Raw genomic sequence first — 13,693 nt, forward strand, 5'->3', positions numbered from 1 at the left:
CTTCTCTGCAGCACCATCCTGTCAGTGGAGAGCAGACTCATAATGCAGAGGCAGCTTGTCCTTTGAACCCTCACATCTCTTAGGAGCACCTTGACTTCCTGCCTCACTCTCCTGCATCTCTCTTAACCTCCATGGCCTGAAAGTCAGCCAGGTCTTGGAAATAATGTGAAGCAAGGGCTGGGAAAGGATGGAGACTATCTCTTACTGTATTCACAGACTTTTGTGACATAAAAAGGAATGACAATACCAAAGAGGTGGTGCTGAAGGGCCATTGGAACGATAATAAAGCCATTGGAAGTCTCTGTGGGGTATAGAAGTCAAGATTTATGGTATCAAGGAGGTCAGGGGGTGGTAACCTTTTGAAAGGGAGAGTTGTGAGGGAAAGCTGAGTCCACAAAGGTGTTGGGAGAGGAGAAAGGAGCAAGTAAATCATGAAATCTAGGCTGAGGCCGTAGCTCAGAGAAAAGCACATGTGCAAGGCCCTGGGTTCAATCCCCAGCCCTTAAAAGAAAAAAAAAAAAGTCTCTATAAATCATGAAATCCCCATCATGATGATGGTGAGAGGTGGAGTGGAGGAAAGGGAGTACTGAGGGTACAGAAAAAGGAGCTGAGAATTCATCAGGTAATGCAGCTCAACTGGCTAGAAAAATATCCAACCTCTTGTAATCCTAGCCTGGGCAACTTAGTGATTTAGAGACCCTGTTTAAGATTAAAAATGTAAGCTGGGCATGGTGGTGTGCACCTGTAATCCTAGCACTAGGGAAGCTGAGGAAAGAGGATCACTGCAAGTTCAAGGCCAGCCTGAACTACATAATGAGATTCTGTCAAAACAAAACAAAAAATAAAAAGTGTTGGGAATTGTAGTTCAGTGCAAAGAACTATGGTTTGCCCAGTACTTTTGGCGGGGGGGGAGAAAAATGCTCAGCTCATTTTATTGGAACCAGTTATGCTCTGCACATGGCACTGTAACTGGCTACTGGGTTTTTTTTAGGTTCCTATAGATAGGATGCTCTGAATGTGGTTGATGTACTGGGCAGAGGAGGTGGCCAACTGTTCCCAGTGCAGAGTGCCCTGATCAAGGCTAATGGCTCTGAGGGCCTGGTCCCCAGATGAATTAGTCCCTGTACCTGAGTGTACAAAGCGAGAAGCATGATTCTGGCTGCTTGTAAAATGGCAGATGATTAAACACCCAGAGTTCTTCTTTCTTGATGGCTCTGGAATTTGGAGGCAGTTGCTTCTAGAGCTCAGAGTTGAACTTGAGGTGGATGGTGTGAACCCTGGCCCATAGCAACTAGGGTGTTGCCAACCAAGGCCTCCAGTGGGGGGCTCGAGTTGGGTGTTCCCTTTCCCTTCTGACTGATGTGATCCTGATTACCTATTCCAGATGATCCCAAGAAGAGGAAGACCAGAGGGTGTTCTTCGTCATACCAGCCATTCTCCTTCCTCCGGATCGCTGTGGCCAAACATACAAGACGGGGGGACAGGGAGGGAGGCAGATAAATCAATGACACAAAAGGCAGGATAATTATCACTAAGTATACAATATGTTTTACTGCTCTGCGCCCACTCAAAGTCCTCACTACCATTAGTGCTGCCTAATCTGATTAGCTGGCAAGGCCCCTAGAGATACCTAATCAGGTTAGCATGGATTTGGAAGGCTGCCCAGAGCAGATTTCGGATAAAGTTTTCCAGGATGAGCACTCAGCGTTGCCAGGGAAACTGAAAGGCGGGTGGATGGTGAATGGAGGTGAAGGGGGTGGGGGATTGGTGAAGGAGAATTAGAGAGGAACTTTAGCTTTTCTTGGTTACCCCTCTATTACCTATGCAAATGGGACAGGCAAAAGCCCTTCACAGTTGAAGATCCCGGGTGTGAGCTCTGTGCTCTTTCCCATTTGAGGAAACCAAGCTCAGGTCTACTGTCTGGATGAGGAAGTGGAAAAACAGCCAAATATCTATTTTTGGAAGCCAACAGAGGGTGGTGTGGGGCTTGGAGCAAGGAAGGAGTAAGCTGCTTGGTTACCATCTCTGCCAACCAAGGCCTCCAGTGGGGGCAGGGGGTGGGGAGAACAGATCTGTACTAATTCTCTTTGGGGTTCAACTCTGCCAGAGCAAGGCCTGACCTCTTCTTTCAGAGGAAGCATATGATCATGGGCCATGTAACTGAGGCAAGAACACTGGGAGAATCAGGATGAGAAGCACAGTTCAAGTATAAAGGCAGGGAAGGAAGCAAGAATAATTTATTACACATGCTGTATGCTAGGCACAACTGGACACATCTACCAACAATATATTTACTCAAAACCCCACAAACACCCCAAGGGGAAAACAGTCTCAACTCCCTTTTACTAAGAGAGATTTACCTAAGTCATACAACTAGTAGACAGTAGAGCTGTTTCTTTCCCTAAACCTGTCCTCTATTTAGAACTCACATATGGGTGCTTTAAAAAATCTGTATCAATTTGGGTTGCATTAATGGAAACATGGCAGCCAGGAGCAGGAAGAAGACAGAGCACTGTGCAGTGTCAAGGTCTGCAGATGGAAAAGCATGTCTGCTCTGGTCCCCAGAGTGCTGGGCAAAATTAGCAAAGGGATATATGTCAGAGGACTTAGTCAATTGACAGAGTTGACAGTCTTAGGGACTAGGTCTTAGGGTTACCAGTCCTGAAGAAACTGTAGCTGGGTTTCAAAGAAGCAGCTGCAAAGGTCAGGGAAGTCTCAGCGGGAGCGGCAGGACTAATGCAGGGGCTTGGAGGTGGGGCAGAATTTGGAGGGAGGCAACACAGCAGAGGTAGAGACAGAGACAGGTATGAACACCAGCAGTGGTGAGTGGGCCCAGATTGTGAGTCTGGATGACCTGTCTTAGTTTAGTCCCATTGCTGTGGGCTTTCTCACCTCTATCTCTTATGGCACCACCTTAATTACTTTCTACTTCTGGCCTCAGCAGAACAGATGGAAACTGTAACCTCTCAGACGGCAGACTAGTCGCTTTTGCCTGAGAACCTTGAAAGCGGCTTGGGAAACCATTCAGTCCAACCTCTCTCCTGGGCTAGGATACAGATCTTCTCTAACTGGCCCACTTCTCTGGAAGGGTTAGCTATGGGGGAAACTCACAGTATCTGAACACGGATGAAGCAGGAGATGGCCACACCTGGCTGGTGGAGATCCCTGGTGTCCTCACAGAAATAGGGACGTGGAGGTGAGGGCATCTGGGGAAGTGGATGTACTAAAATGGCAAATGCTAGAGTTTCATGGATCCTGTGTGTTGGAGCTGGGCCAAGAAAGGGGTCAGCTGAGAGAAGCCACAGGCTTCCAAAAGTTTGCTAAATCAAGACCTTAGGTTGGGAAGAAGCAAGAGTATGAACTGGGTTCAGGCTTTGGGGGGCATCACTAGAAAGGTGGCCGGGGGCGACAAGGTTCCTGGGTATCATGTACATGAGGTTCTGACTTGGTTTTTCTTTCAGGATAGCATCCCAGCCCTTTGAGAGCTGCACACTGCTGGGCTGTGCAGTACTAAAAACACCATGGAGAATGTGGAATTGAATTATGCCTGGGGCCATGTTTCCCCCCTTCTTTTCTAATAATGCACCTGGGAGAGAGCTCTTTATAATGCCAGGCAGACTCCACTGCACAGCTGTCCCTGGTCAATTCTGTCAGACCCAGGGCATGAGTCTAGGGTGGGCTTGATCAGGCCCCCCATGAAATAGGCGAAATGCCAACCATTAAACAATTACTACTCTGGATATTTCTAATAATATCTGAAGAGAAAAACGGCCAAGCAGATGGAGTTCGACAGAATGAAAAATAGAAGCAGCCAGGGAGGTCTGGGGAAGGTGAGCCCCAGGATATATAGTTGATGGGGTGGCTGAGGACCAAGACTGGGGAGCCCAGAGGGTCCTGTCAGGTCAGGGTGGAGGCAGTGACCAGTGGACATTTGGACGGGCCCATGTGGATGTGGCCATAAGTGCTGGTGCTTTCACTGTAGACCAGCAAATTCACAACTTACTCTGGCAGCACTTAAAGAACTTCTGTTGACATAATTTCACATTAGCCTCATCATGACCATGTGAGACAAGGAGAGAGAACTTAACTCCCATTTTATAGATGAGAAAATACATACAAAGAAGTTAAGAAACCTGTTCATGGTTATACAGGTAAGTTCATGACGACCCTGAGCTTTAACCGTACTCTTGCTGATTTCTGAGCCTGAACTGGTGCTTCAGGGAGGGTAAGGAAAGGAGGGAGCATCTCTCCTCTGGCTCTCTACTGCCCAGCACCCTCATATACTTGGCTTACCGGAAATATGTTTCTTTTGCAGTCTTCCAATCTGGCATATTTGTGCCCTCAAGAAGCCCGTCTTCACCACTGCCCTTGGGCTTGGGGTAGCAGCAGGCCCTCTGCGCAGGCAGCTCAGCCCCTCTGCTTGCCAGTCCCATCTCTGCAAGCTCTAACCAGGCTCCTCTGCCTCCCACATGCTGCGGTATGGTGGAAAGGAGGCTCGCTCAAGGTCTTGCCTCTGTTACTTTCTAGTTAACTGACTGAGTAAAACACCTATTTCTTTAGAGCCTCAGGGCTGCAAACAGGCACATATACTGTATCAGCTCTACATGAAGATGAAGTGAATTAATATTTAGAAAAGCACACTGTAAACTACAAAGAGTGGAACAACAAGAATAAGGTGGGCACAATGGTGTGTGCCTATAATCCCAGAACTTTGGGAGGCTGAGGATCACTGGATTTCATGAGTTTGAGATCAGCCTGGGCAACAAAGTAAGACTTCTCAAACAAACAAAACAAAAACCAGAATGAAACACAAAAAAATGAAACCAGTAGGACTACAAATAGTGGAAGTTATAGTGGTAGCAGTGGCAGCAGTCATTAGTTTTGATATATTAGATATCTTTCTCATCCCTATAACAATCCTTACAAGTAGGTATTATCTCCATTCTATACAGGAGAAACGGGCTCACAGAGGGGCAGTGAAAGGGATTTCATCTGCCTGTGCCCTCATATCAAAGGAGTGTGTGGCCCCAATCAATTGTGTGTTCCACAGGAGCAGGTGCTGGCCTCCTAATTCCTGAGGAACTTGCGACTAGCCCAACACTGATTTAACGTTTGCTGGCTGCATGAATTAATTCTTGATCTTTCTGGAATTATGAGGAGGGGGAGAACAAGTTCTTAACTCTCATTTTATGGAGGATACTGTGTCCTGGATCCAGGAGTAGCTCCCCAGGTGGTTTCTACCACCTTTTGAACCCTGTCCTAGGAGCTTTATGCATGTGTTCAGCAAAAATGCCAGGTGCTGGGATGTCACAGGGAGGCCTAGAACCAGCCTTATGCTTATGAGGGAAATACCGCTATGAAAATGGTGGGTTCTAAATGGGTGGGAGAAATACAGGAGACCTATATGCACTGCTGACATGCGTGCCTAGAGGATGAGGGGGAAACTGCCATACAGTTGTGGGGTATGAAAAAGCAGAGTAAAGAGCTACCTCTTTCTCCCACCCTAGCCTTTGCCTCCATCCAGCTCAAGGCTCTGGGGAGTCTGGCTGGGCGGGCTCATCCTTCCTGCTAAGTTCTAATGAGCTAGTATGGACACACATTGTCCCATGTTGTAGCATCTCCCAGGGGAACCAGCCTTTCAGAGGGACTCTCATGGTTAAGAGTTACCCCAGTGTCTGTCAGCAGGGTCAAAATGGGCTCATACTTCATTTACCTGAGTTTAACAACCATACCGTGTGTCCAACCTGGACAACAGAGCTAATACCATGGAGTCCCTGACCTCTGAAGGGAGAAGACCTACAAACAGCAGACACCAAAACCAAGTCCAGGGAGAGGTTCCTTGAAACCAGGGAGGACAGGGTGGAGGCCTGGAGAAGCGTAGGTCTTGAGTGTTAGCAGGGCAGGCTAGGCAATGAGAACAGCAAAGCATAAGCAGGGACCTTGAAGTGACATGGAGTGGGATCACAAGAAGTTCCGGTTGTCTTTCTCACATCAGACACCAGTCAGTCCTCATAGGGAAGCTCAGAAAGATGGGGGCTTGGGGAGGTCATACTTTCAGATTAGTCAATGAGGGGAGAGAAGCATGAGAGAGGACGGCGCACCTCAGTGTGCCACATGATGCTGGGATTCTGCAGTGCAGGAGAACACTTGAAGGGGTAGAGCTTGTCCAAGGGAGTGAAGATACTTCAGAAGGTCTGCTGGGACAGGGAGAATGGCTGTCAGGCACAGGTTCTTGGTCTGAAGAAGGTCCAAGGAAACTGTCAGATGTGTGCATGTTGACCTGCTGGCCCAGGGAAAGCTGCTTATATCAGGTCTGCAGAATGGCCCACCCTCCCAGCCACTGACCAAAGGGGTCAGAGGTCAATAAGTATAGTTGTAGTCTTTTTTTCTGTGTGTGTTTCCAATGTTTTTTGTCCCCCATTAAGTTTACTGGTACATTTAAGGCAAACAATACAGTTACACTTATCATTGGGATCTTGTACCTTTACATGATATATCTTGGTTCTTGTTTTTTCTCCATACCCCTGCCCTCCTTCACCACCTTCACCCTTCTCTATTCATATGGTTGTAGTCTTGCTTGAGTTCTGTCCCCAGCATGCTTGTGAGCTACTAGAGAGCAGGTGTACAGTTGCTTCTCTCCTCAGAGCACACCACAGAAATCAATTTCACAAACTGCTTTCAACATCTATTTTTGAGCACAGTGTTGTTTCAGAAAAAGTGGACAAACACAAGTCTGTTGATTGTGGGGGTGACTGTTGCACTTGAACTGAATTAGCCCAGGGAGAAAGTACCCAGTGTGTGGGAGATGGGCTGGACTGGACTGGACTGGACTGGGAGGGCAGCAGTGACAAATGCAGGCAGATGGGTCATTGTATGCAAGGAGGCAGAAGCAGGCCCCATGGCTGGTGTGTGCAGTGCCAAGCAGTGGGCAGGGGCAGTGGCAGCGAGCCTTGTACACAGCAGGCTAGTGAGGGACACTCAAATGTTTCCAACAGGAGTGGCATTACTTTGTTTTCCAAAGATCCTTCTAACCAGCATGGAGAACTGTTTCTAGGGGAAGGAAGGGAGGCAGGAAAACCAATGAGGAGGCCACTGTCATTGTTCAGATATCCTGAACTAAAGCAGTGCTATCAGGAACAGATGGCCAAGTCTGAGAGCCATTTAAGAGGGAATGACAGAACTTGATACTCTCACTGTAAGGGGTGAGGGGAATGGGCCACAGAATTTCTAAATTTCGAATTAGGAGACCAGTGAAAGGTGACCTACTTCTCATCATGCTCAAAAGATAGCTGACTGCCTTTCAGAGGAGGTATGGAGCTCTCAGGTGGTCTGCTCCTCGACATTAAGCATTCTCCCCTCATGACCAATATTCTGGATTCCAGAAGGAGAGTCTCACCTTCCATGCCAAGGCTTTGGTTTGTAGAAAGCAGGTTGGCCCAGCTTTGGATCTGGTGACCCTGGGTTGTGGGGCTGGTACTTTATCTCCTCTATTTGTAAGGCGGTAACTGTGCGCTAGCCTTCCTAGAGGCCCTGCAGCTGGGGATCACACTGATAAATTCACTGTATTACTTTGCACAAATCAATATCCCAGCACTTACCAGGGGTTGATGTGACCGAAATTGGTTTCAGCCAATTCGTGAGGGTAATAAATGGCCATTTATCAAATCAATTCATTCTGCGGCACTTTTCTGGCTGCCCATGCTCATGGTACCCATGGGGTGCCAGGCTTCAGCCAGCCAGTCCCTATCAGGCAAGTGACACTAGCCTAGAGGACCCAGATGGGCCTGCCCTAGCCTCTCAGTGTGCCTCATTCTCCTGTACCTGCTTCAGCTTTGAAGTGTTGAGGTCCTGGGTGCTGCTGGACCACCATAAGTTCTGACTCAGTGAATGTCTCAGGTTTTGCTGGCCCTCATAGTACAACAACCAGGCTACTTACTCTTTCCTACCAGACGCTTTTGGGAGCTGGTCACAGGAAATGGACATAATTTGGAACATTAGCAGTGAAATCCCAACTGCAGGGCTACTCAGCAAGGCAGGTACATAATTACCATTTTATAGCTGGAGGCAAAAAAGCACCAACCCTGTACACCTCTGACCGTAATTTCTATCCGCTCCCCCCGGTACTGGAGATTGAACTCAGGACCTTATGCTTGCAAAACAGGCACGGTGCCCCTGAGCTAAATCCCCAGCCCTATCTGACCCTGATTTCTAGGGTAGTGGTGGCAAAACCTATAGCACAGTGCTGCAGCAGGCTATATCACTGAAAGCTCTAAAAGGTTCGCCATCACTAGTCTAGGGTCACTGGAGCCAAACAGATCCAACCTACATATCACAGGACAAAGCACAGGGCCTTCCTGGATAGCCATTTTACTGCTCACCTGTGGCACAGTTCAGATGACAGAAGGGGAGCTATGGGTGGGAGGAGGACTTGGGGTGCATGTGCATTCTGAGTGAATTATCCACTCACTCCTGCTCTGGGCCAAGAGCAAGGAGAGACAAGATGGGTGATAAACGAGAGGTCAGTTTGTATCACTGTGGGTTTGCCCAAGGTGGACCACTTGGGGGACGGATTAATTAGGCTGTAGTCATTGTTGTGTAGCACAGACAGGAAAGAACACATGCTTTAGAATCACGTGGTCTTGAACTTACAACCACCACACTGGTGAGGGAACTGCTAAGGCCAAGCTGCACTGTGGGAAAGTGGTGGACTCAGGCTGGTCTAATTCTATAGCCATGCCCCACTTCTGGGGAGCTTCAGAGCTTGTGGGCCTGAGGAGCTGGTGAGACGTGGGACATTGAAGACTGTAGGCAGCCTGCTGGGGAAAGGGCATATGAAGCTGTGAGAAATGCGACAGCAGCCTGGTGATGTGAGACTCCGTCCAGGTCATCAGTTTCTTACGTGGGCTACTCCTCTTTTCAACCCATGAGAGTGCCTAACCTTCCTCCCCTCTATCTTGGGTACAGCCTTGCCAAAGTGGTCAGGGTTGTCATCTAGGTGGCAGGTGGAGATGGATATCTGTATCCAAACCCCAAAGGGCAGCTTGTTGCGGTCTCGGCCTGAGACGTGGGGGCTTGTGTATTCACTAACATTCTCCTTCGGTCATGCGTGTGCCGATAAGCTGCCTTCTGACTTACAAATGGGGAGGCAGCTCTAGTCTCTGGGTTCCTTTCCTCTGCTGATGGGGTCAGACCCCTGTTGAGGGTCTCATGTGGGAGTTGTGAGCCCTACCGGTGTGTGAGAATGACGGGGATCAGGTTGGGCCTGGAACATCATGGGGTGACCTCCTTCATTTTTCAAATACCCTTAGGGTTGATAATGTGGCTCCAGAGTCCCAGAGGACAGCCTAGACTTCAGGCTGGTGGCTCCTGTTCTCAGTGAGCAGAACCTGGTGGATTCTTAGTAGTCAGTGGGCAATGTCTAATAGGACTAGATGCTTGGAGGGAAGAGTAAGCAATGTGTCAGTGGGACTGGCCAAGACATCACAGGAGAGTGGGTTTTAAATTACAGCCGAGTGTCTGAGTGTCCAAAAGTCCTGTTTAAAATACACATCCGTGGGGGAGACCCCTTTGTCTCAGCTGGCATAGGGGTCCTCTTTCCCTGCCTCACCTGTCTGAAAACACTCTCAGGGAGACACATACTAGAGTTAGGGAGCAAGGGTAAGTCTACTGTCTTCAGCAGAACCCTAGCTGTATATATCTGTCTGGGAGACTTTGCTGGTACAGGAGGGCCACTAGATTAGGGGTTACAAAATCTGGCTTTCAGGGGCCAAACGATGGGAATAAGAGTTTCACATGTGAGGAAGAAGGCATGCCACGGGTTGTAGTTTTTTTTGGGTGGGTACTGGGGATTGAACTCAGGTCCTTGTGCTTACGAGGCAGGTGCTGGAACCACTGAGCTAAATTCCCGGCCCATGCCACAGTTATCTGGGAGGTTCTCTCTAAGACTGGGCCAAATGCTGACCAACTATTCTGTAGAGACAAGAGGGTCCTAGTGCTAGCTCAGCTACCATGTTACTGATGATGAGCAAGCTCCTATCCTTCTTTGTGTCTTACGTGTCTTATCTTTTTTTTTTTGTATCCAGGATCAAACTCAGGACCTTGCACTTGTGAGGCAGGTACGGTGCCACTGAGCTAAATCCCCAGCCCTTATGTATTCCATCTTAACAGCAGGGTATGGGGGCAGTGGACTTACATGAAGGTGAGTATCAAATCTAAGCAGCTTTGCACAAATTACATAACCTAGCTTCCTCATCTAAAAATGGGATTTAATAGTGCCAGCTTCATAGCGTTGCTAGAAGGACTTAAATGACATAAAATATGCAAAGAGTTTAGGAAAATGCCTGGAATAAAGATAGTATTCAACAAATGCTAACTTTTACTATTAACTGCACCTCTCCAGTTTGGTGGCAGCAGGATGCACATCTCACTGCAGCACAACAGCCCTGCCCTGTCTGGCTCTGGAGAGTCAGTGCGTAGTGTCCTGCACAGTACTCACCAGCACCCACAGTGGCGATGGCACTCTCCTGGCCAATAATGTGCTCCCTCAGTCGCTGCTCCAGGGGAAAGCGGCGCCGTTCCTCAGCCTCACGCTTACGTTGCTTCTCCTGGTACTGTGGAGAGACAGGGCAAATGGCTCAGGGAGCTGGGCTTCATAGGACCCTGCTTTCTTTCTTTTTTTTTTTTTTGACTCTGCTTTCATTCTATCCCCCAACTCAGGAAAAAACATAGGTGTGGGTGCGGGCAGGGCATAGGGTAGACCCATTCACAGCTCTGGTTCATGAGCACAAGGCTGGTGTTGCTCTTCTCAATCTCCCTTCACCTATCCTGGCATTGCTGCAAGGAGGGGAGCCAGACCACTCCTCCAGGGAGCTCTTAAATTGGCCTGCACACAAATGCTCCTCGGGCAGAATCAACCACTTTCCTTGTAGCTTCGGAGTATAAATACTTATCTCTAGGACTGTACCTGTCACTGAAAAAAACTACTGGAAAATGAGTTTGTTGAATGTTTGCGACTCTTGTCTCTGACTCACTTATAAGCTCCCTGAGGGTAGGCACTCATTTCTATTTCCAGCATGATCCTGGCAGCATCTGGTGCGTGTTTGCAAAACAGAAGGTGATAACACAGACAAAATAGAAATAACATCTAGATGCGCTGGTGCAGAAGTGCAGATGGGAAACACATAAGGTGAAACACGGTGGGGCTTTCTGGAAAACAGAGCTTGAAGGTGTCTGGCAACTGGGCAGGGATGCCTGAGGGCACAGGCCCGATGGAAAAGCACTTCTGGAGGAAGCTGAGGAGGAAGGAAGCAGATCTTGGAATAGAAAGGAAACACCAGGTCTTTAGGAGGCTCCTTTTCACTAAGCCCCTGTGACAGTGACATCTTTCTAGAAAGAGAGCTGTCAAGGTAAGGCCCCGTCACAAAAGTTGCAGTTGCAAATTGCTCTTGTGGGTAGAGTGGATGAAAAATACCTGCTGCTTGGGCAGTGTTTTCCTGTTACGGTAGTGACCTTGACAGAAGTTAAAAAAAATAAATAGCAAACAATCCAATTTTGGCTGTTGCTATCAGTCTGTAGCTGAAAGCTCCCATCAGTCCTGGGGTTTCATATGGAGCAATAATTCGGCGCCGATCCCAGTGGAGCGACGCTTGCCGGCTGGAATCTAGAGTGTCACTGTGCGGCTCCCTCAGGCGCCACATACATCACCTGGCTCTGCGACTGCAGCCATATATCTGCCTCCTCCTCTTTCCTGCCCACCAGCCTGTTCAGTGCTTGGGTCCACTGGGCCAGAAGGCTCCGAGCCTGAAGGGGACGCTGGCTTGCCAGTTTGTTGGATACATGTGCTCACTTTCATGGGAGGCTGCTAATGCCAAGCACTGAACTTAGCACTTTATACCCAGTGTCTTGTTTAATTCTTACAGTCACCTCCTCGACTGAAATTTGGCTCCTTTTTTGGTTCATGAGGCAAGTTGTGGGACAGAAAGAACAAGCTCTGCTCCAGACAAACCTAGCTCAAACCTCACTGTACCCACTTACCAGCCAGCTGACTTTAGGAAGTCAGTTCACCTCCCTAAATCATAGTTTCCTCACTGTAGCATGGGGATAATACTCATACCTACTTTGTGGGAGCTTGTGGGATGCTGGTGAGAGGTAAGGGGGGTAATGTACACAAAGCACTTAGTGCAGCACACTTGTGTATGCATAGTAGTAAGAAGTCTGAGTGACTCAAATGGCTACCACAGTGCCTGGACCCATTTGATGATATTATTCCTTTTTCCTTCACTGGGTTTTGATAACTGATTATCTAATGCATTGCCTTTTTTTTGTACTGGATATTAAAAAATGAGTTGAATCACACAGACTTCCACAGATAAAAAGAAGCATTAGTCTGGCTTAAGTGGAAGCCAGGAGCCAGTCCACCTAGGTGCCTCCTTCCCTGGAAGTGGCTCCTAAGACTCCTCTCCTCCAGGAATCTAGATCGGCTGACAGTTCAATGTGAACTAGCTTTTGGAGATGTGGCTACTCCCTGGGGTGGCTCATCTCTGGCCCACAGTTTTCCTTACTGGGTGAATTCTACCTCTAGCTACTTTCCTTCCACCAGGTCTCACAGAACATAGCTTTTCCCTTTGCCTCAGGCAAACCTAACAGGACTTTTCTTTTTACTTTGTTGATTTAGGTATGACCTTTGTAGCCTCTCTAGTCCCTTTCCAGGGAAACATTTCTATTTCCTGTATTCTTCCTCAGTGTCTCGATTCTAAGTTATCTTAGGATTCCTGTTATTTTCTTGGGCAAGGCGAGAGAGTCTCTGATTTCTGTGAAGGTAAGCATGGGGGAAAAGTTACATCACACCTGAGCTTTCTAGATGTTGGGTCAAGCTCAAACTATGGCCTAAACCTGTGTACATCCTGGTTCTCATAAGCCTGGAGCCCCAGATACACATGTCTATGCAAAAAAATGAGTAAAACACTTGGATTAAACCAGGCTAAAGGTTATGCTTCATTCTCTTTTCCCAACACTTAGCAGAGTTTGTACTAAAAAGTACAGTGAATGCTTAATTTTTACATATTCTATTTGTGGGACAGAGAAAGGATAGGAAGAGCTTGTTAAGGGCTCCATAAATTTAGGCTAACATCCTTGGTTCTCTAAAGAAATGGGGAGGAAGGCAAGAAGAATGAGTTCAAGCTCTGCTTTAGTGGGGTTCCAGTTATCCAGAGGGGAAAGCAGAGCAGGTAACCCAGTCGGCAGAATCAGATGGCACTGGACTGAGAGGCACCGTGAGGGGGCCACCAGGAGAGCTGGAGCGGGAGTGATCATCCTCTTAATAAAAGCCATGTACAATTAACTTCAGAGGCTCTCACCTGGAGCTGGCAGCAACCAGCTTCCCATGCTGCATCTTGGCTGGATAATCACAGCCACTGGTTTCCATCAGTCTTGATTTAATATGGCACCCCTCCTGGCTGTGAGTGCATTTACAGGAAAGGGCTGGGAGGCTGAGGCGAAGCCTAGCTAGGCTTGCTCCACTCAGAGGTGGGTGGCTGGGCTGACTGGCTCTGCAAGGGAGAGGGTTTTGGGGAGAAGGCATCCTGACTGTTGGCCATCCCTCGGGGGACAGCTCTAACAGTGAAGCTGGCAGTGAGAGGGCAGCTGGGGTGGAGATGGGGTGGGTAGGCAGAATTAGACCTGGGTGAGAATGGAC

The 13,693-nt window shown here is 48.3% G+C and overlaps 1 protein-coding gene across 2 annotated transcripts in view; it reads right to left on the reverse strand.

The window, feature by feature from the left end:
- Clpb (caseinolytic mitochondrial matrix peptidase chaperone subunit B) overlaps positions 1–13,693 on the reverse strand; it is a 140,248-nt gene that overhangs the window by 13,574 nt on the left and 112,981 nt on the right. For both annotated transcript variants that reach the window (XM_010603218.3, XM_010603219.3), the window contains 2 exons: positions 10,496–10,610; positions 1,376–1,453 (listed from right to left, as the gene is read on the reverse strand). In XM_010603218.3, the coding sequence (XP_010601520.1) occupies positions 1,376–1,453; positions 10,496–10,610 (193 nt within the window). The remainder of the gene's footprint in view (positions 1–1,375; positions 1,454–10,495; positions 10,611–13,693) is intronic.

Source organism: Fukomys damarensis, unplaced genomic scaffold, assembly GCF_012274545.1.
Source record: "Fukomys damarensis isolate Sample0158 unplaced genomic scaffold, DMR_v1.0_HiC HiC_scaffold_16, whole genome shotgun sequence".
NCBI classification, from domain to species: Eukaryota; Metazoa; Chordata; class Mammalia; order Rodentia; family Bathyergidae; genus Fukomys; species Fukomys damarensis.